Source organism: Bos grunniens, chromosome 1 (genome assembly GCF_055505025.1).
Source record: "Bos grunniens cultivar Pamir isolate PY7600 chromosome 1, Bosgru_T2T1.0, whole genome shotgun sequence".
NCBI classification, from domain to species: Eukaryota; Metazoa; Chordata; class Mammalia; order Artiodactyla; family Bovidae; genus Bos; species Bos grunniens.
In genome coordinates this window covers 4,748,141-4,767,949 of record NC_141165.1, presented here as the reverse complement: position 1 = coordinate 4,767,949, position 19,809 = coordinate 4,748,141, and the positions used below count along the sequence as shown (strand labels likewise).

Below are 19,809 nucleotides of genomic sequence, written 5' to 3'. Positions count from 1 at the left end.
CACGTATGAAAAAGATACTGAAAACATTAACTTCCAGTAAAAATATATACAGTAAAAATTTTGATTTTATTACAGTTAATTATATATTTTCACCCACCTCAGCTTAGTAAATTAAAAAGTTTTGCCACTGGAGAAACATACACAGAATTATCTACATACCCACTCTTTCCAAAACTGTCCCTCCTGTCAGTCCTGAATGTTATTCCACTGTATCTTTAAAAGTCTGAAGAACTTTCAAACAATGTTTTTATTTACTGTGATACCCAAACAGATGCATCTTTGTGTATAATGTTTACCATGATTGCTTACAGAAAGCAAATTTGACCTCAGAACCAAGTTAGATATATTATAAATTTAAGACATGTCTCTTATTTTAAGTTCACAAAAAAGAATCATCATCTGAATATTTAACAGTGAAGTGTCATGACGTCTATAACTTACTTTCAAATGGGATTCAGAAAAAGAATAAATATATGTGTAGTATAAAAATAACTTGTGTAAATATTGGAGAGAAAGCAAATACGGCAAATGTTATCAATGATGGAGGTTATATGGGTATTCAAAAAGTTCTTCAACTTTTCTGTGAAAAATTTCAAAGTAAAAGGTTGGGGGAACAAAAATCCTTCACTGACTCCTAGTTGTCCTAGGTTTTAGTAATTACCCTGAATATACATATCCAGTCCTTTCCTTTTTGCCTCAAGACCTTTCTACCTTTGCTTAGACAAACTTACAGAATTGTGTTAGGTCTTTTAACAAAAATCATCAACTCTAGCAAAGTACGCTTCAAGGCTGGTATCAGTGAAACTGTTTTACCTGAAAGTTAACATCTTCTTTCTTAAATATTAGTGCTCGAACTTCATCAGGATCTCCATTAAATATAGCTTGCACCAGTGAGGGCTAAAATACAAGAGAGTAATAAAAACATTAATCACACCACATGGATGATTCTTAAGCTATTTCCACATAACTTTTAAACTAAAATTTTTCTTCCCTATCACAACAAAAATCACTTGGCTTTTGACATAAACTAAGTTTCATGAAGTCAAATCATATGAAAGTACAAGATTCCTCTTTGGAAAAAAGAGTAGGCCTAATTAAAAAAAAATCAATTCCATATGACCAAAATTAGGTAGTATAAAAACCATAATTAGATTTTATATGAGTGGAAACCTTTTTTTATACAGACAGTAAAAAGAAAGTATCGTCCAAATAAATACAAGTGAGACATCTCAACACATACTTGCAGGACACAGCTCGTCAAACAGGCATTTGACAAGGAGCCCACAGAGGAAGCCTCCTCGAGCAGCTCTGTTTCGGGCACCCGAATAATTTGCATGAGTTAGCATTCCATGTGTAAAGATAAAAATCCAAAGAAAACCTGACAGCTGATGAAAATCACTGCTATTCAAAGACCAAAAATTACTGTAAATCTGAGTAACATGAAGAGGCAGACACATGCATGTCTAAATATAACAAGTTCTTAATCAATGATATAGCCTCTCTGATAAGGTATCACATTATACTCTCAAACAAAAAGTTAATTGACAAAGCTTTAAAAATAAAATTAAAGATGAAGCCTGATTCTTTTTCTGTAACAGCCCTGCATGTACATATATAAAATTCACTACAGAGAAGGCTGTGCCTCGGTGCTGCTGGCAACAGCCAACTTTCCTAAAACACACAGTTCCTCATACTTGCCACATCAGTTTCTAAAACCACAAGTAAAAACTGAAACATGGGTGCTGTAGCCTACTATCCTCAAATTATTTTTTAAACTCATTTTAACAGATTAAGAGATAAAGTCTGAAATGTTATCTAAACATCTGAAAAAGTGAAAATAGGAAATGTGTGTATTTATACACAAGTAATATTACATCACACTCACACACCTATATTGCTTTCACTTGGGTTTTTTATGTAACTAGTGGAAATTAACTTGCATTTATGCTTAAAAAATAAAATTTACCCTGCTAGTTCAGTAAAAGATAGTAAACATATAAACTCTCGTATCTTACCAATACATTTCCCGAAGGTGCAGAATGTAGGGATTTATTTTCCTGTGGCAATTTACAAATGAATTCAGGAGACTCATCTTCTACCTCCTCCAAAACAACAATACACACTCGACTCATTCGTTCTTTTAAAAAGCTGAATTCTAAGCTATGTGATAAAAGTCACAGTTGGAAGAGCACAAGTAGCTTTTCCTCCTCTTCTGTACAGCGCTTAGAATCATCCTTTAAAAAGCACAGCTGGTGTTTTTAAAGTTAATAAGTACTATCAGAAAAACTAAAGCTTAAAATTATAACTACATAACTTCCTAAAAAAAAAACCAAACAAACCCAAATTCTATTATTTTGTCGGGTTACTGTAAAACTTAAAAGAAATTTCACATCAACATGTCAAGAACTAAAACTGAATCCAGAACAAGCTCATTTAAAACTATTTTTCCGCTACCAAAACAGTCATATTACTACTCTGTTTTACAGAAATTCACTTGCATAAAAAGATCACTGTCTGGGTGATAGCACCACACACAACAGAATAAGACGAGGAGCAAGTGCTGAGACAGACGATCACAGCTATACCCACTCCTGCCTGCAAGGTCATAGTTACCAGCAGCTGGCTTGCTTATCATTGAAAATAAAATATAAAATCTCACTATTCGGTTTCCACTTCTAATTTGTCTCCACTTCTTCAGCTTCGCTGGTTTAATATAGATACTATCCAGAAAAAAAAAAAAAATACAGCTAGAGCTCTCAAAATGTTGCTCAGAGGTTGACAATTCTTTCTGTGTTTGAAAAAGAAAAAAAAAACAACACTCTGCATTAATAGCAAAGCTGCAGTACATTTACATGCAATGAGTCAGACCACAAGAGACAATAAGACTCTTGGTACTAGAATACAGCTTGATTAATCCAGATATTCCATATAAGAGAAGAAACAGTTAGCTTTATTCCCATCGACAGCACAGGAAAAGCATAGTGTTCATTCTTCCTCCATCAGGCAGTGGTCTGTGGCTGCTCCAGCAAAAGGGCACAGGCACCAAGCAGAAACGGTGTTAGCGGAGAATCCTAATGGAACAGGCAGGCTGCGAAGGAATTAGAAGGCATTTGAGCTCAAATTACAGCTTCAGGCTTTTCATTTTTAAAAAAGAGAGGGAGAAAACTCCAGTAGTTTATCATTCCAGTGTTTTCTTTGATCTCCACATGAATGCAGCTTCCATCAAAGAGTCTTCATTCAGAGGAAAAAACAGCAGACTGTGCATCTTCTCTGAGCCAACTACTTTATTCAATCATCTGCCTCTGTGCCAATATAGTTTCCTTCCACTGTGAAAACCGCTACAGTTTTCTTTTTCAGTCGATTTCAGATGCTTTCCTGTTCCTCATATGATCTTGCAAACCGCCACTGACACCTCCAAATGAGTAGCAGGTCCTTAACAAACAGAGAACCTCAGGATCGGCCCCATAGAAGCATTCCAACTGAGCAACAGTCTGAAGAGCAAGGACTGCAGAACCGCAGGGTGAAATGCCTAGTAATGCTCACATGTTTCACTTACCAGAGAGCTGAGCTACTGCTCCGGATGTGACTTCCTCCAGCAGGAGAAAAAAACAGTGCGTTTGGACAGCCTTCACAATTAGAAGGTTCATGCCAGTTCTGTGACTAATCCAGATCAAACTAAAAAATTCTATAACCGAAAAATGAGTGCGCTTTTACCATTTTCCACTAAAAGCCACAAGGAAATCTGGTGTACTGCCTCTGCTGACTAACACTGGTTTTAGCAAGTAAACAATTCCAAACAGTTTAACTGCTTTCGTATGTTACAATACAGCAAATGTTTAACCCTATAGTGACAGCTGCAGTGAGAATGTCTGCAGTGAACCCATAAAAGAGAACTAGACATGGAGGAGCATTTTATGAGAACATAAATACCATAAACCCACGGTTTTCTTCCTATTTCCTCAAGACCATTTTTACATGTATGTTATTTTCAAGAATGTAAAGAAGTTTAAACAAAAGAAATTTAAGATTTACTAACAATTTCTGAGTTGTTAAATTTAGTCAACCAAATCATGTTTTGAAAGAGAAAAATGAAAATCCCATATTGGAGAAATTCTAATTGTAAAATTCTACTAATCACTTGAATTTCACAAAAGAAATAATACTGTCTTCCGATCTGGATGTGGAACAAAGCCTTAAAATCTGTTGAGTAGCTACATAAATCTATTGTTTCAAGTCCTTGGTAGTGGTAAAGGGTTAACACAAAGCAAAGAATCTTCTCCCTCCCTATAAAAGTAATTATCCTGGAGCTACAAATAAGTGTTAAAAACAACCAATTTATAGTTGGCTTTCTCTGTTTCCTCCCCATTTCTTGGTTTACTAAGGACGGGATTATTTTCCCACAGAAAAATGACAAGAAAATACTATGATTCTGCCTCAATCTTTGTTTTCATCTGTCAACCAGCATTTTTATTAATAAACATAATATTCCTGAACATTTGTGATGTGCTAGATGTTACATTCTCAGTTAATATTCACAGTGGCCCTGCTACATTCCCATATGTAAAGAGAAAAAACAGACTTAGAAATTACTATATCCATAGTTGGCAAATTAGTAAAGCTGTACCTAATTGTAAACACATGCTCTTTCTAATCTACTCTGCTTCCACTGACTGTACGCATACACTCTCGTCAAAGAGTTCTGTACTCTATAATACCAGACTGTAAAAGTGATCTTAGAAGACAAATCATCTAAATGATTGTGAAAAGTTTAGGTAACAAAGTAACATACTATTTATTGCAATAATATTCCCAAACAAGTTATTTTTAAATAGGTACTTCAGGGCTAATGTTACCTCACACACTTAAGTCAGTTGATTTATCAGAACACTAAAAAAAAAAAAAAGAAAAAAATCCAGCATAATATAAACAAGAAAGCCAGAATTCAACAACAAAACCCATTATCAATTTAAGAAAAAACCTATAACCCTAACATAACTGTACTAAAATACTAACGTGTGCCAAAAATTCAGTTACTTTTAAAAATATAAATGGTTTTAAGTCAAAATAAAGACATGCAAGTATTCTGACGTGCATGAAACCACTATAGTAACAATATACTGTCACTGTCAGGGGGCCTCGCCCCCCAAACAAAATCTCTTTTTATACGGACAATTTTAGCTTGTTCTAAAGTCTCCAGTATATAAGTTCACCTGCTTAGACCTAAGCAGGTACATCCTGTTTTCTTGCTCTAGGTCAAATTCTATACTTTGGTTTTTCCCAAACAGAAAGCAAGCTCCTTGAAGGTAGGGGCTATGCTACATACATATTGTTTCCTCCAATATCTCCATCTGTAAATAATTTCACTGAAATAAATTCTATTATGTCACAAGACTCAGGAATAGAGTGGAAAAAATATAAAAGACAGTGGGGGCAGGATTCATGTATTTCAACCAGTAAACATGGGGGTATTAAAGTGCAGCACAATGAATCCCGTGCCTCTAGGGGGAGAGCAACTTAAACGTGTAAGCTGACAGCATATAGAACAATGATACTGAGGACGGTTCAAACTACCGGCTCGGCAGTCAGCCTGCCTGGAGTTCAGATCCCAAGACAAAGCTGTGTCTTTGAGCAAGCTGCTTTAGTCCTTGAGTCTAAGACTTAGACTTCTGAGAATAATAATCTCCAGAGATGTTCACCTTGGAGACACACTGTAACAGAACACTGATTGAGAAGACAGGCTCTGTAACCAAACTAATCTAATCCGGCTTCCTACTAGGAAACATAACTGTGTGACCTTGAGCAAGTTACTTAACATTTCCGTGAATCATTTCAGTATCTACTAAAGAGCTGACAGAATCTACTTTGTGGTGTTATTAAGAGTAAAGTTTAAAATAAAGATAATAGTATTATTACAGATACTTAGGATAGTTAAAAGATATTCCTTGTGAAACCCTGGATACTGACAACCTGCCCCTACTGGGGAAGTGATTCCGTTTGGGGGTCTGGAGATTCCATCCTGTTACTAAGTCCCCACCCTTTTCAGGCCTCTAGAGAGCCTGCTAGAAACTTTACACTCCTGTAACCAGACTAGTGCTTACCAAGTGTTACTGGGGAAGAGAGCAATAAACTTAGGCAAGAGGTGTTTGTATTCCTCCACATTCATTGTATTTCACAGCCTAGGGAAAGAGCAAGAATAAAAAGTATTGGCCCATAATACATTAACTTATAAAAAAAATACTGAAACATTGTATGTTAACAGTGCCATACAGCACTGTTTTACATTTCCTACTGAATATGAGAGGCCCCCTCATTTCAAGGCATTCACATCTTAAAGGACATGGGTAAGTGAGTACTGAAAACACTGCTGTGGCTTAGTTGCTAAGTCCTGTCCCGACATTTAGCGACCCTGTGGACTGTGGCCCAACTAGGCTCCTCTGTCCATCCTGGACAAGAACACTGGAGAGAGTTGTTCTTTCCTCTTCCTGGGCATCTTCCTGACCCAGGGATGGCGCCCAGGTCTGCTGCACTGGCATGAGGAGTCTATCGCTGAGCCATCAAGGGAAGCCACTGAAGAAATCAGGAATGGAGAAAATGGCTAGGAGGAAAAATGGACAACAACTGCAGATTTAATTCAACAATGGGGTTTTTGCCGTTTTCAGTTGAACAATGCAAGAAAATGTTTTTTTTTTTTTTTGTGAGGCATTTAATTTTTAGGCCATATCAGATTAACTTTTTAATAGGCCAACAATTTCAATGACAACTTCATAATCCTTCCATTCTTTAGATTAAAATGTATCCTCTCAAAAGCTTACTCCCTACTTTTCACACAGAGTTAATTCATGGAAAAGCTGGCTCAAAATTCTCATTTTACTGATAAAAAGTTTAACATCCTGGAAGATTATTTTTAGGTTCCCCATATTGTTACAACAGAATTTCTTTTCTTGATACAAATGATTTTTCCTTTCTGAACAGTCAACCCAAAGCTCATCTTATCTCTTAAAAATTTATAAACTCCAGACTGATTATTACAGAATAAAATATTTTATCGAGGGTATGCCAAATGATTACTCCGCACCAAATTAGTCTGAGTATTAAAAAATAAAAGCTTGTGGTAAAAAATGGTGGGTTCAAATTATGTTTCAGAAACAGTTCTCACAGTTCAAGGATCCTGAACAATCCTCTTGAGTTATATGCCTCCCCAGTCCATATACTTTGGAAAAAGTCTGTGAACAGATTTAAAAGCAAGCAGGGTACGAGGAAGCAGGGTCGGGGGCGGGGGTGAGGTGCAAAGAATAAAGAAACAGTTGCTCTCTAGGCTACTGGTCAGATTTCCATGTGATTAGCAGAGCTACTGCAAACTGGCACTATATATTTTTTAAATGATGAATTCAAAATCCTTGAAAGAGATCAGATTTAATTCTCCATCTGTAATGTATTTCTCAGCTAGGAAAAGGTCAGTTTTCATTCCAATCCCAAAGAAACAAAATGCCAAAGAATGCTCAAACTACTGCACAATTGCGCTCATCTCACACACTAGTAAAGTAATGCTCAAAATTCTCCAAGTCAGGCTTCAGCAAAACATGAACTGGGAACTTCCAGATGTTCAAGCTGGTTTTAGAAAAGGCAGAGGAACCAGAGATCAAATTGCCAACATCCACTGGATCATCGAAAAAGCAAGAGAGTTCCACAAAAACATCTATTTCTGCTTTCTTGACTATGCCAAAGCCTTTGACTGTGTGGATCACAATAACCTGCAGAAAATTCTGAAAGAGATGGGACCTGCCTCTTGAGAAACCTATATGCAGATCAGGAAGCAACAGTTAGAACTGGACATGGAACAACAGACTGGTTCCAAATAGGGAAAGGAGTACATCAAGGCTGTATATTGTCACCCTGCTTATTTAACTTCTATGCAGAGTACATCATGAGAAACACTGGGCTGGATGAAGCACAAGCTGGAATCAAGATTGCTGGGAGAAATATCAATAACCTCAGATATGCAGATATGACCACCCTTATGGCAGAAAGTGAAGAACTAAAAAGCTTCTTGATGAAAGTGAAAGAGGAGAGTGAAAAGCTGGCTTAAAGCTCAACATTCAGAAAACTAAGATCATGGCATCCAGTCCCATCACTTCATGGCAAATAGATGGGGAAACAGTGGGGAAACTATGAAATAAAAAGACGCTTGCTCCTTGGAAGGAAAGTTATGACCAACCTAGACAGCATATTAAAAAGCAGAGACATTACTTTGTCAACAAAGGTCCGTCTAGTCAAGGCTATGGTTTTTCCAGTGGTCATGTGTGGATGTGAGAGTTGGACTGTGAAGAAAGCTGAGAGCCGAAGAATTGATGCTTTGGAACTGTGGTGCTGGAGAAGACTCTTGAGAGTCCCTTGGACTGCAAGGAGATCCAACCAGTCCACCCTAAAGGAGATCAGTCCTGGGTGTCCACTGGAAGGACTGATGTTGAAGCTGAAACTCCAATATTTTGGCCATCTGATGCAAAGAGCTGACTCATTTGAAAAGATCCTGATGCTGGGAGGGATTGGGCGCAGGAGGAGAAGGGGACAACAGAGGATGAGATGGCTGGATGGCATCATCGACTTGATGGACATGAGTTTGGGTGAACTCCGGGAGTTGGTGATGGACAGGGACGCCCAGCATGTTGCGGTTCATGGGGTCGCAAAGAGTTGGACATGACTGAGCGACTGAACTGAACTGAACCAATTTTCTAAATGTTTACCCAATCATACTTCTAAAATAGCCAATGTTATCTGAAGACCTCAAGTGGTTTCAACCTACCAATACTGTATAATGATAAATAATGAACTATTAACTCTTTCATCTTTAATATTACTATATACTTCACAGTGCTAACAAATTCAGTTCCGTTGCTCAGTCGTGTCCAACTCTTTGCAACCCCATGGACTGTAGCCCACCAGACTTCCCTGTCTATCACCAACTCCTGGAGCTTGCTCAAGCTCATATCCATCAAGTCGGTGATGCCATCCAACCATTTTATCTTCTCTTGTTCCCTTCTCCTACCTTCAATCCTTCCCAGAATCAGGGTCTTTTCCAATGCATTCTTTGCAAAGAACACATTTTGTACCCGTTTTTGCCATTTTCCATTCAACTAGAACATACAAGTTTTCAGTTAAGTATACTCACATGACAAAGACAATACCTCCCAGTTTCCCTTTAGTGAGGAGCCACAAGACAAACTTCTAACAAGTATTTTAAGTAGAGGTGTCATGTGGCTTCCAGAAAAGTTTCTAGAACAAATGACATATCCATCCTGCTTCCTGGAACATGAAAGATTGGCCACCATCTTAAACCAACTAAGGACCAGAGTCTAGCGTAGTGGAAAAGCAAGCTGAATGGGATCTGGGTTCCTGAGGACTCCGTGGGACAGAACTGCCATAAAAGTCCTGGACTGCCTACTTTCTGAAAAGTGGAAGTGTTAGTCGCTCAGTCATATCCCACTCTTAGCAACCCCATGGACTGTAGTCCACCAGGCTCCTCTTTCCATGGAATTCTCCAGGCAAGAATACTGGAGTGGATATCTAATTCTTCTCCAGGGAATCTTCCTGGTCCGGGATCAAACCTGGGTGCTCTGCACTGCAGACAGATTCTTTACTGTCTGAGCCACCAGGGAAGTCCGCTTACTTCCTGACTTTTATGTTAGAGAAAAATAGTTCTGCCTTGTTTTAAGTCACTGTGATTCTCAGTCTCTTTTCACATGGAGCTGAACCTAACTCCAAATGAGATTCTTATTCTTTCTTTAATCACCAGTTATACCTGTCCAGCCCTGCTCTTCTACCATTCATACTCCAGTACACGTTATAGCCACTTATATTTTCAATAAATGAAATGCACCTATAAACATTAGCCATAACAAATTTAACAGAAACAATCACTTACACACAATAACTTATAAACACAAGCCACAAAAAATTTAACAGAAACAATAAGTGACCAGAAAACAGCTTGAAGAACAACCCACTATATTATGCTGTATAAGCAAAGGAGAATCAACAGAGGGAAAATGAAACAAATGCTTATTACACATATTCTTGCTGAATCCTCCACCACCATCCGTGGGTACTATTTTACAATTTATATACTGAATATACAATTGTATATACAATTTATATATTGTAAATGGGGGCTCAATAACATCCAGTCAGTCAGAGACTCTCCATCTGTATTTATTCCTCATCTACTATGTGCTGGGCTTTCTTCCAGGTCAAGAAAACAAAATTATGAATAAAAAGTCAATCTGTGTTCTAATGAAGCTTACCCACAAATAAATATTACAAAACTAGAAACTGTGACCAACTGTAGAAGGAAAGCAATTCTGGAAGGGAAGGATCTAAAGGAAGGCCCACGTGGTTGGAGGAGCAATCATGAGGGACAAGGGCAGACGCAGCTGGAGAAACAGCAAACTCAGCTTACCCAGGGCTTGGTAAACCAAGTTATAAAGTCTTTGTTTTTTAAAAAATAATTTTATTTATTTGCTCAGGCTTTTCTCCAGTTGCAGTGAGGGGGGCTACTCTCTAGTGGTGTGTGGGCTTCTCACTGCAGTGCCTCCTCCTGTTGCAGAGTATGGGCTCCAGGGAGCTCGGGCTTCAGGAGCTGAGGCACAAAGGCTCAGCAGGTGTGGCTCCCAGGTTCCAGGGCGCAGGCTTAACAGCTGTGGCACACAGGCCGAGTGGCTCAGAGGCATGTGGGGTCTTTATCAAACTTAGCAGGTGGACTCTTTATCAAACTTTACAACTAAAGTTTGTGGTTTTGATTAAGTGACTGAAAAGTTATTAAAACTTTTACAGCAAGGTTTGCTTTAAAAAGATCATCATAGTTTGCTTTAAAAAGATTAAGTGGCTTCAGTGTAGAGAGGACTGGAGTAGAAGAAAGGAAGCCAAAACCCAGTTAGGAGACCCCTGCAGTGATCCAGAAGATGAGTGATCTGATCTAGGGTGCTGGGCATGTAAATGGAGAGACAGATAGATACATTTTAGAAGTGGGACTTACTGGCCATGCTAACAAACTGGATGCAGGAGGGAGGAATCAGGTGGTTTCTGACTTGGGAGACTAGAGCTTGCTAGAGGTCAAGCAGTTTAGGTCTTCTTCAGTTTCTGAATTTATAAAATGGGGACTATGATTTGTTTTATCTTATCTATAGTTCCTTCAAGCTCTCAGTTGGTTTCAAATATTAATCCAAAGTCTCTTAGTATACACTTTCATGATTTGAAAATGAAGTGTTAGCAATCCCAAAGCAGCCTAATTCTGCTGCTGCTGCTGCTGCTAAGTCGCTTCAGTCGTGTCCGACTCTGTGCGACCCCAGAGATGGTAGCCTACCAGGCTCTTCTGTCCCTGGGATTCTCCAGGCAAGAACACTGGAGTGGGTTGCCATTTCCTTCTCCAAAGCATGAGAGTGAAAAGTGAAAGTGAAGTCACTCAGCCTAATTCTAGGTGGGTATAAAAACATTCCTAAAGAATGCTAAGATTTGGTTCAATCCTTCTCAAAGTCCAGTACATTGAAATAATCTAAAAACCTTTTGGCAAGAATACTTTATTCCTAAAGCATTCACTGAAATAACAATACCAAATAATTCAACAAATACCTAAATATTAATATTTCCACCCCACTCTGTATACCACACCAAAGGATCACAAAATATCATATATCATCATCACCTTCAAAGACCTCAAACAACCTAGTGATTTTTTGGATACGATACCCAAAACACAGACAACAAAAGCAAATATAAACAAGTGGGACTGCACCAAACTAAGACGCTTCGAGACAGCAAAGGAGACCACCAACAAATTGAAAAGACAACCTATGTAATGGGAGGAAATATTTGCAGTCCATGTATCTGTTAAGGGGTTAACATGCAAGATATACAAGGAACTCATGCAACTCAACAGCAAAACAAACAAACAAACAAAACCCCACAAAAAAACAAAAACCAAATAACCTGATTTTTAAAATGGACAAAAGACCCATGTAGGTATTTTTCTCCTTCTTTTTTTAAAGTACATATTTTTCTAAAGAAAACATATAAATGACCAATGGGTACATGATGTTCTCATGTACACGACATAAGGTGTTCAACATCATTAATAACTAGGGTTATTCAAAGCAAAACCAAAATGAGATTTCATTTCACACCTGTTAGGACAGCTAGTACCATAAAGATGAGACAAGTGTTGGTGAGAACACGGGGAAAAGGAAACCCTTTGTACACTGTTGGTGGGAATGTAGACTGGAACAGCTAGTATGAAAACCAGAGGGAGGTTCCTGAAAAAATTAAATATAAAACTACCACAAGATCCCATGATCTCACTTCTACGTACACATTCAAGGGAAATTAAGCCAGTATCTCAAAGAGTTATCTCTACCAATGCAGATACAATGCAGAGTGTATCATACTCCTGTGCTCATTGCACCGTTATTCACAAAGCCAAGAAATGGAAACAGTCTAAGAGTCTACTGACAGATGAATGGATCAATAAAATACAGTATATGTGCATGCAATGGAATAGTATTCAGCTGTAAAAATGAAGGAAACTGTGGCATTTCCAACAACATGGATGAATCGGAAGGATATTACGATGAGTGAAATAAGCCAGACACAGAAAAATACTGTGATTCCATTTATACGTGAAATCTTAAAAAGCTGAACTCATAGAAGCGGAGGGTAGAATGGAGGAAATGATGTTGGTAATCTAAAGGTACAAACCTTCAGTTATAAGGTGAATAAATTCTGGGGATCTAACATACAGCTTACTCCTTGGAAGGAAAGTTATGACCAACCTAGGTAGCATATTCAAAAGCAGAGACATTACTTTGCTAACAAAGGTCCGTCTAGTCAAGGCTATGGTTTTTCCTGTAGTCATGTATGGATGTGAGAGTTGGACTGTGAAGAAAGCTGAGCACTGAAGAATTGATGCTTTTGAACTGTGGTGCTGGAGAAGACTCTTGAGAGTCCCTTGGACTGCAAGGAGATCCAACCAGTCCATTCTGAAGGAGATCAGCCCTGGGATTTCTTTTGGAAGGAATGATGCTAAAGCTGAAACTCCAGTACTTTGGTCACCTCATGCGAAGACTTGACTCATTGGAAAAGACCCTGATGCTGGGAGGGATTAGGGACAGGAGGAGAAGGGGACGGCAGAGGATGAGATGGCTGGATGGCATCACCGACTTGATGGATGTGAGTCTGAGTGAACTCTGGGAGTTGGTGATGGACAGGGAGGCCTGGCGTGCTGCGATTCATGGGGTTGCAAAGAGTCGGACACGACTGAGCAACTAAACTGAACTGAACATACAGCACGGTGATGATAATTAACTACTGTATGAAAGCTTTGAATTTGCTGAGAGTAGATCTTGTGTTATCACAAAAGCAAAAAAACAGATAACTATATGAAATGAGACTTGCTAGTTAACATGTTCAGCTTGACTGTAGTAACCATTTCATAATGTATATTTTATTGTCATGTCATAAACCTTAAACAAACACAGTCTTTACTTGTCAATTATACATAAATAAAGTTGGAGGAAAAAAGACCTCCTGCGGCCTAAATGAGGTACTACATCATACATGAAAAAAATTAACATGTACAAGGTAAGAACGCAAGATAGTAAAAAGCAATATATATAGAAGACTTAAGTAAGAGGTACAGACTATACCTGTCACTAATGCAGTCACTGGTAAGGAGTACAGTATATAAACTTATGAACTGTAATTGGTATATAAAGATACATTCTAACTGCCCACTTTCTTAAAAAACTGCTGTCCTTCATAAAGCTATGTATTAGGTTGGCGCAAAAGTGACTGGCTTTGCACTGCTGAACTTTGCCATTTGATACCAGAATACATTCTTAAATAAATAAATGTGGTTATGTTATATGTCATTTTAATGCACATTTCTCACTTTATGTTTTTTTGCTCATGACTTATTACTTGCTATTTATTTTATATTTATTTTAGACTAGGGAAATGATGTTACACAAAAAGTAAATTTGAGCAATTTTCTTACTGGAGTTCAAAATGGGTTGTAAAGCAGCAGAGACAACTCACAACAATTCATCTGCCAGGAACTGCTAACAGATGTATGGTGCGGCAGTGATTCAAGAAGCTTTGCAAAGGAGATGAGAGCCTTGAAGATGAGGAGTGCAGGGGCAGGCCATCAGAAGCTGACAACAACCAACAGAGAGGATCATCAAAGCTGATCCTCTTGTAACTACAGGAGAAGCTGCTGAAGAGCCTCAACGCTGATCATTTTATGGTTGTTCGGCATTTGAAGCAAACTGGAAAGGTGAAAAAGCTCAAAGTGAATGCCTCACGTGCTGCGTGCTAAGTCACTTCAGTTGTGTCCGACTCATTGAAATCCAAAGGACACTAGCCCACCAGGCTCCTCATGGGATTCGTGCCTCGGGCAGAAAAATCGTTTTGAAATATCATCTCCTCTTATTCTACACAACAGTGAACCATTTCTTGATCGGATTGTGATATGCGACCAGAAGTACATTTTATATGACAACCGGTCATGACCAGCTCAGTACAAAGACAAATTTGCCCCAAAAAGAGGTCACAGTCACTGTTTGGTGGTCTGCTGCCCGTCTGATCCACTACAGCTTTCTGAATCCCAGCAAAACCATGACATCTGAAAAGCATGCTCAGCAAATTAATGAGATGCATCAAAAACTGCAACAGCTGCAGCCCGCACTGGTCAACAGAAACAGCTCAATTCTTCACAACAATGGCCAGATGGATGCATGTCGCATACCAATACTTCAGAAGTTGAACGAATTGGGCTACGAAGTTTGCCTCGTCTGCCATATTCACCTGACTTCTCACCAACTAACTACCACTTCTTCCGGCATCTCAACAACTTTTTGCAGGGAAAATGCTTTGACAGCCAGCAGGAAACATATAATTCTTTCCAAGAGTTCGCTGAATCATAAGGCACCGATTTTTATGCTAAAGGAAAAAAAATCATTGACAAAAATGTGTTGATTGTAGTGCTTCTTATTTTGATTAATAAAGATGAATTTGAGCCTAGGTATGTTCCAGAAAAACATCTATTTCTGCTTTATTGACTATGCCAAAGCCTTTGACTGTGTGGATCACAATAACTGTGGAAAATTCTGAAAGAGATGGGAATACCAGACCACCTGATCTGCCTCTTGAGAAATTTGTATGCAGGTCAGGAAGCAACAGTTAGAACTGGACATGGAACAACAGACTGGTTCCAAATAGGAAAAGGAGTACGTCAAGGCTGTATATTGTCACCCTGCTTATTTAACTTCTATGCAGAGTACATCATGAGAAACGCTGGACTGGAAGAAACACAAGCTGGAATCAAGATTGCCAGGAGAAATATCAATAACCTCAGATATGCAGATGACACCACCCTTATGGCAGAAAGAGAAGAGGAACTAAAAAGCCTCTTGATGAAAGTGAAAGTGGAGAGTGAAAAAGTTGGCTTAAAGCTCAACATTCAGAAAACTAAGATCATGGCATCCAGTCCCATCACTTCATGGCAAATAGATGGGGAAACAGTGCAAACAGTGTCAGACTTTCTTTTTTTGGGCTCCAAAATCACTGCAGATGGTGACTGCAGCCATGAAATTAAAAGACACTTACTCCTTGGAAGGAAAGTTATGACCAACCTAGATAGCATATTCAAAAGCAGAAACATTACTTTGCTAACAAAGGTTCGTCTAGTCAAGGCTATGGTTTTTCCAGTGGTCATGTATGGATGTGAGAGTTGGACTGTGAAGAAGGCTGAGCGCTGAAGAATTGATGCTTTTGTACTGTGGTGCTGGAGAAGACTCTTGAGAGTCCCTTGGACTGCAAGGAGATCCAACCAGTCCATTCTGAAGGAGATCAGCCCTGGGATTTCTTTGGAAGGAATGATGCTAAAGCTGAAACTCCAGTACTTTGGCCACCTCATGCGAAGACTTGACTCACTGGAAAAGACCCTGATGCTGGGAGGGACTGGGGGCAGGAGGAGAAGGGGACGACAGAGGATGAGATGGCTGGATGGCATCACTGACTCGTTGGACGTGAGTCTGAGTGAACTCCGGGAGTTGGTGATGGACAGGGAGGCCTGGTGTGCTGTGATTCATGGGGTCGCAAAGGGTCGGACACGACTGAGCGACTGAACTGAACTGAACTGATGATCATTTAAATTCACAGTCTGAAATGGCAATTACTTTTTTACCAACCTAAATAAATTTCAGTGTTGATAATTTTTCCTCCTTTAATTTACCAGAAAGGTGCCTTCTCAAAGAAACCAACAGTCTTCTAGCTAGAACATTTAATATCAAAACTCATTCTTCATCATATTTCAGAGAAAAACATGTTGAAACACTAAAACTATTTCAGGCTAAAACTATTTATAATGCAAGAACAGCAGTCAGCTACCCAACATGTAGGTAAGTGCCATCTACTAGAAATATAAAGTGAGCCACATACGTAAATTAAAATTTTCAAGCAAACACATCCTAAAATGGTGAGGCACGTAAAATTAATTATAATACTGTGTTATCGAATATCCAAAACACTGCATTAACTTGTAGTCAATATAGTTATCAGATACCTTACTATTAAAACTGTCTTTAAAATTTCCTGTAGAGTTTAGAGTTAAAGCCTACCTCAATGAAAACAGCAAATTGTCATTGGAAATAACTACTCTCTATTCAGATCGTGTAAGTTTACAATATATGTGCTCAAGTTGTTCCAAGCATACTTAAAAGTTTTCCAATAACTAAGACAATTAAACACAATTAAGAATTTAGTTCCTCAGTTACAGTGGCCAGCCATTTGGCTGGTGACAATCAGGTTGTACAACACTGACTTCAATCTATAAGAACCAACTTCAATATGCTATCTACATGACTGTCTAAAGACAAAGATCATAGTTTAGATTTTTATGGCAGCTCAGAGTCACTGATGCTAATATGCACTGTTCTACAGTAAAATAAACACCTCAGGAGAGAACTGCCTTAGCTGATATTTCCTAAATATTTGTCTTAATTTGAATAGCTCACCAGTTCTTTCTTTTTTCTTTGTCTCTTATCTCAAAACATAAAAACATCTAATTTTATCATGGTACAAATCTTGGCTTGAAGACAATAACATACTTTCTTATGAAACAAACTACATGAACTTTATAGGTGCCGTTTTCTTTATTCAGAGGCCTCTTCACATATATTAGTATTCCACATAGAGTTCATAAGATAACTTAACAAAAACTGGCTAGTCATCGGTCAGCACAGTATTTCTTTGGGTACCTTTGTTCTGGCAAAACGTTGTCCACTGGAGAAGAGAATGGCAAATCACTTCAATATTTTTGCCTTGAGAATCCCACGAAGAGTATGAAAACACAAAAGGATATGACACTGAAACATGAACTCCCCAGGTTGGTAGGTGCCCAATATGCTACTGCAGAGAGCGGAGAAAGTGCTCAGAAAGAATGAGGAGGTTGAACCAAAGTGAAAACAACGCCCAACTATGGATGTGACTGGTGATGGAACTAAAGTTCGAAAGAAAAATATTGCATAGGAACCAGGAATGTTAGGTCCATGAAAGTTAGGCCCATGGAATGTTAGGTAAATTGGAATTGGTCAAATAGGAGATGGCCAGAGTGAACACTGACATTTTAGGAATCAGTGAACTAACATGGATCAGAATGGGCAAATTTCATTCAGATGACCATTACATCTACTACTGTGGGCAAGAATCCCTTAGAAGAAATACAGCAGCCTTCATATGCAACAAAGGAGTTCGAAATGCAGTACTTGGATTCAATTTCAAAAATAGCAGAATGGTCTCTGTTCGTTTCCAAGGCAAACCATTCAACATCACAGTAATCCAAGTCTATGCCCCAATCACTAATGCTGAAGAAGCTGAGCAGTTCTATGAAGACCTACAAGATCTTCTAGAACTAACACTCAAAAAAAAGTCCTTTTCATCATAGGGGACTGGAATGCAAAAGTAGAAAGTCAAGAGATACCTGGAATAACAGGCAAGTTTGGCCTTGGAGTACAAAATGAAGCAGATAAAAGGCTAACAGAATATTGCCAAGAGAACGCACTCGTCATAGTAAACACAAGAGACGACTCTACACATGGACATCACCAGATGGTCAATACCGAAACCAGATGATTACATTCTTTGCAGCTGAAAATGGAGACGCTCTACAGAGTCAGCAAAAACATGACCAAGAGCTCACTGTGGCTTATCATGAACTTCTTATTGCCAAATTTAGACTTAAATTGAAAAAGTAGGGTAAAACACTAGACCGTTCAGGTATTACCTAAATCAAATCCCTTATGATTATTCAGTGGAAGTGCCAAATAGATTCAAGGGATTAGATCTGATAAACAGAGTGCCTGAAGAACTATGTACGGAGCTTTGTGACATTGTACAGGAGGCAGGGATCAAGACCATCCCCACGGAAAAAGAAGGCAAAATAGTTGTCTGAGGAGGCCTTACAAATAGCTGAGAAAAGAAGAGAAGCAAAAGGCAAAGGAGAAAAGGAAAGATACATCCATCTGAATGCAGGGTCCAAAGAAGAGCAAGGAGAAATAAGAAAGGCTTCTTCAGTGTTCAATGCAAAGAAATAGAGGAAAATAATAGAATGGGAAAGACTAGAGATCTCATCAAGAAAATTAGAGCTACCAAGGGAGTATTTCATGCAAAGATGGGCACAACAAAGGAAAGAAATGGTATGGACCTAACAGAAGCAGAAGATATTAAGAAGAGGTGGCAAGAATACACAGAAGAACTATACAACAAAGATCTTCACGACCAAGATAATCACAATGGCATGATCACTCATCTAGAGCTGGACATCCTGTAATGCAAAATCAAGTGGGCCTTAGGAAGCATCATTACGAACAAAGCTAGTGGAGGTGATGGAATTCCAGTTGAGCTATTTCAAATCCTAAAAGATGATGCTGTGAAAGTGCTGCATTTGATATACCAGCAAATTTGGAAAACTCAACAGTGGCCACAGGGCTGGAAAAGGTCAGCTTTCATTCCAATTCCAAAGAATGCTCAAATTACTGCACAATTGCACTCATGTCACACACTAGCAAACTAATGCTCAAAATTCTCCAAGCCAGGCTTCAACAGTATGTGAACCATGAACTTCCAGATGTTCAAACTGGATTTAGAAAAGCAGAGGAACCAGAGACCAAATTGCTAGCATCTGCTGGATCATCCAAAAAGCAAGAGAATTTCAGTAAAACATCTACTTCTGCTTTATTGACTATGCCAAAGCTTTTGAGTGGATCACCACAACACTGGGAAATTCTTTGAGAGATACCAGACCACCTGACCTGCCTCCTGAGAAATCCGTATGCAGGTCAAGAAGCAACAGTTAGAACTGAACATGGAACAACAGACTGGTTTCAAATCGGGAAAGGAGTCAGTCAAGGCTGTATACTGTCACCCTGTTTATTTTAACTTATATGCAGAGTACATCATGCGAAATGGATGAAGCACAGGCTGGAATCAAGATTGCCGGGAGAAATATCAATAACTTCAGATACGCAGATGACACCACTGTTATGGCAGAAAGCAAAGAAGAACTAAAGAGCTTCTTGATGAAAGTGAAAGAGAAGAGTGAAAAAGTTGGTTTAAAACTCAACATTCAGAAAACTAAGATCATGGCATCCAGTCCCATCACTTCATGGCAAATAGATGGGGAAGTAAAGGAAACAGTGACAGACTATTTTGGGGGGCTCCAAAATCACTGCAGATGGTGACTGCAGCCATTAAATTAAAAGATGC

At 38.7% G+C, this 19,809-nt stretch overlaps 1 protein-coding gene across 18 annotated transcripts in view; it reads right to left on the bottom strand.

Moving 5' to 3' along the window:
• Nucleotides 1-19,809, bottom strand: part of ANKRD28 (ankyrin repeat domain 28) — a 216,271-nt gene that overhangs the window by 124,230 nt on the left and 72,232 nt on the right. For 5 of the 18 annotated variants that reach the window (XM_086396049.1, XM_086396672.1, XM_086395822.1 and 2 more), the window contains one exon: nt 814-897. The exons of 1 other annotated variant lie outside the window; for it this stretch is intronic. Coding sequence is in view for 4 of the 17 variants with exons in the window: in XM_086395822.1 (XP_086251948.1) it covers nt 814-897 (84 nt within the window). In the remaining 13 variants the exon portion in view is untranslated. Of the gene's footprint in view, nt 1-813; nt 898-2,015; nt 3,833-6,098; nt 6,177-19,809 lie in introns of those variants that run through there. 12 more of the 18 variants (XM_086396292.1, XM_086396826.1, XM_086396436.1 and 9 more) reach the window with 10 other exon arrangements.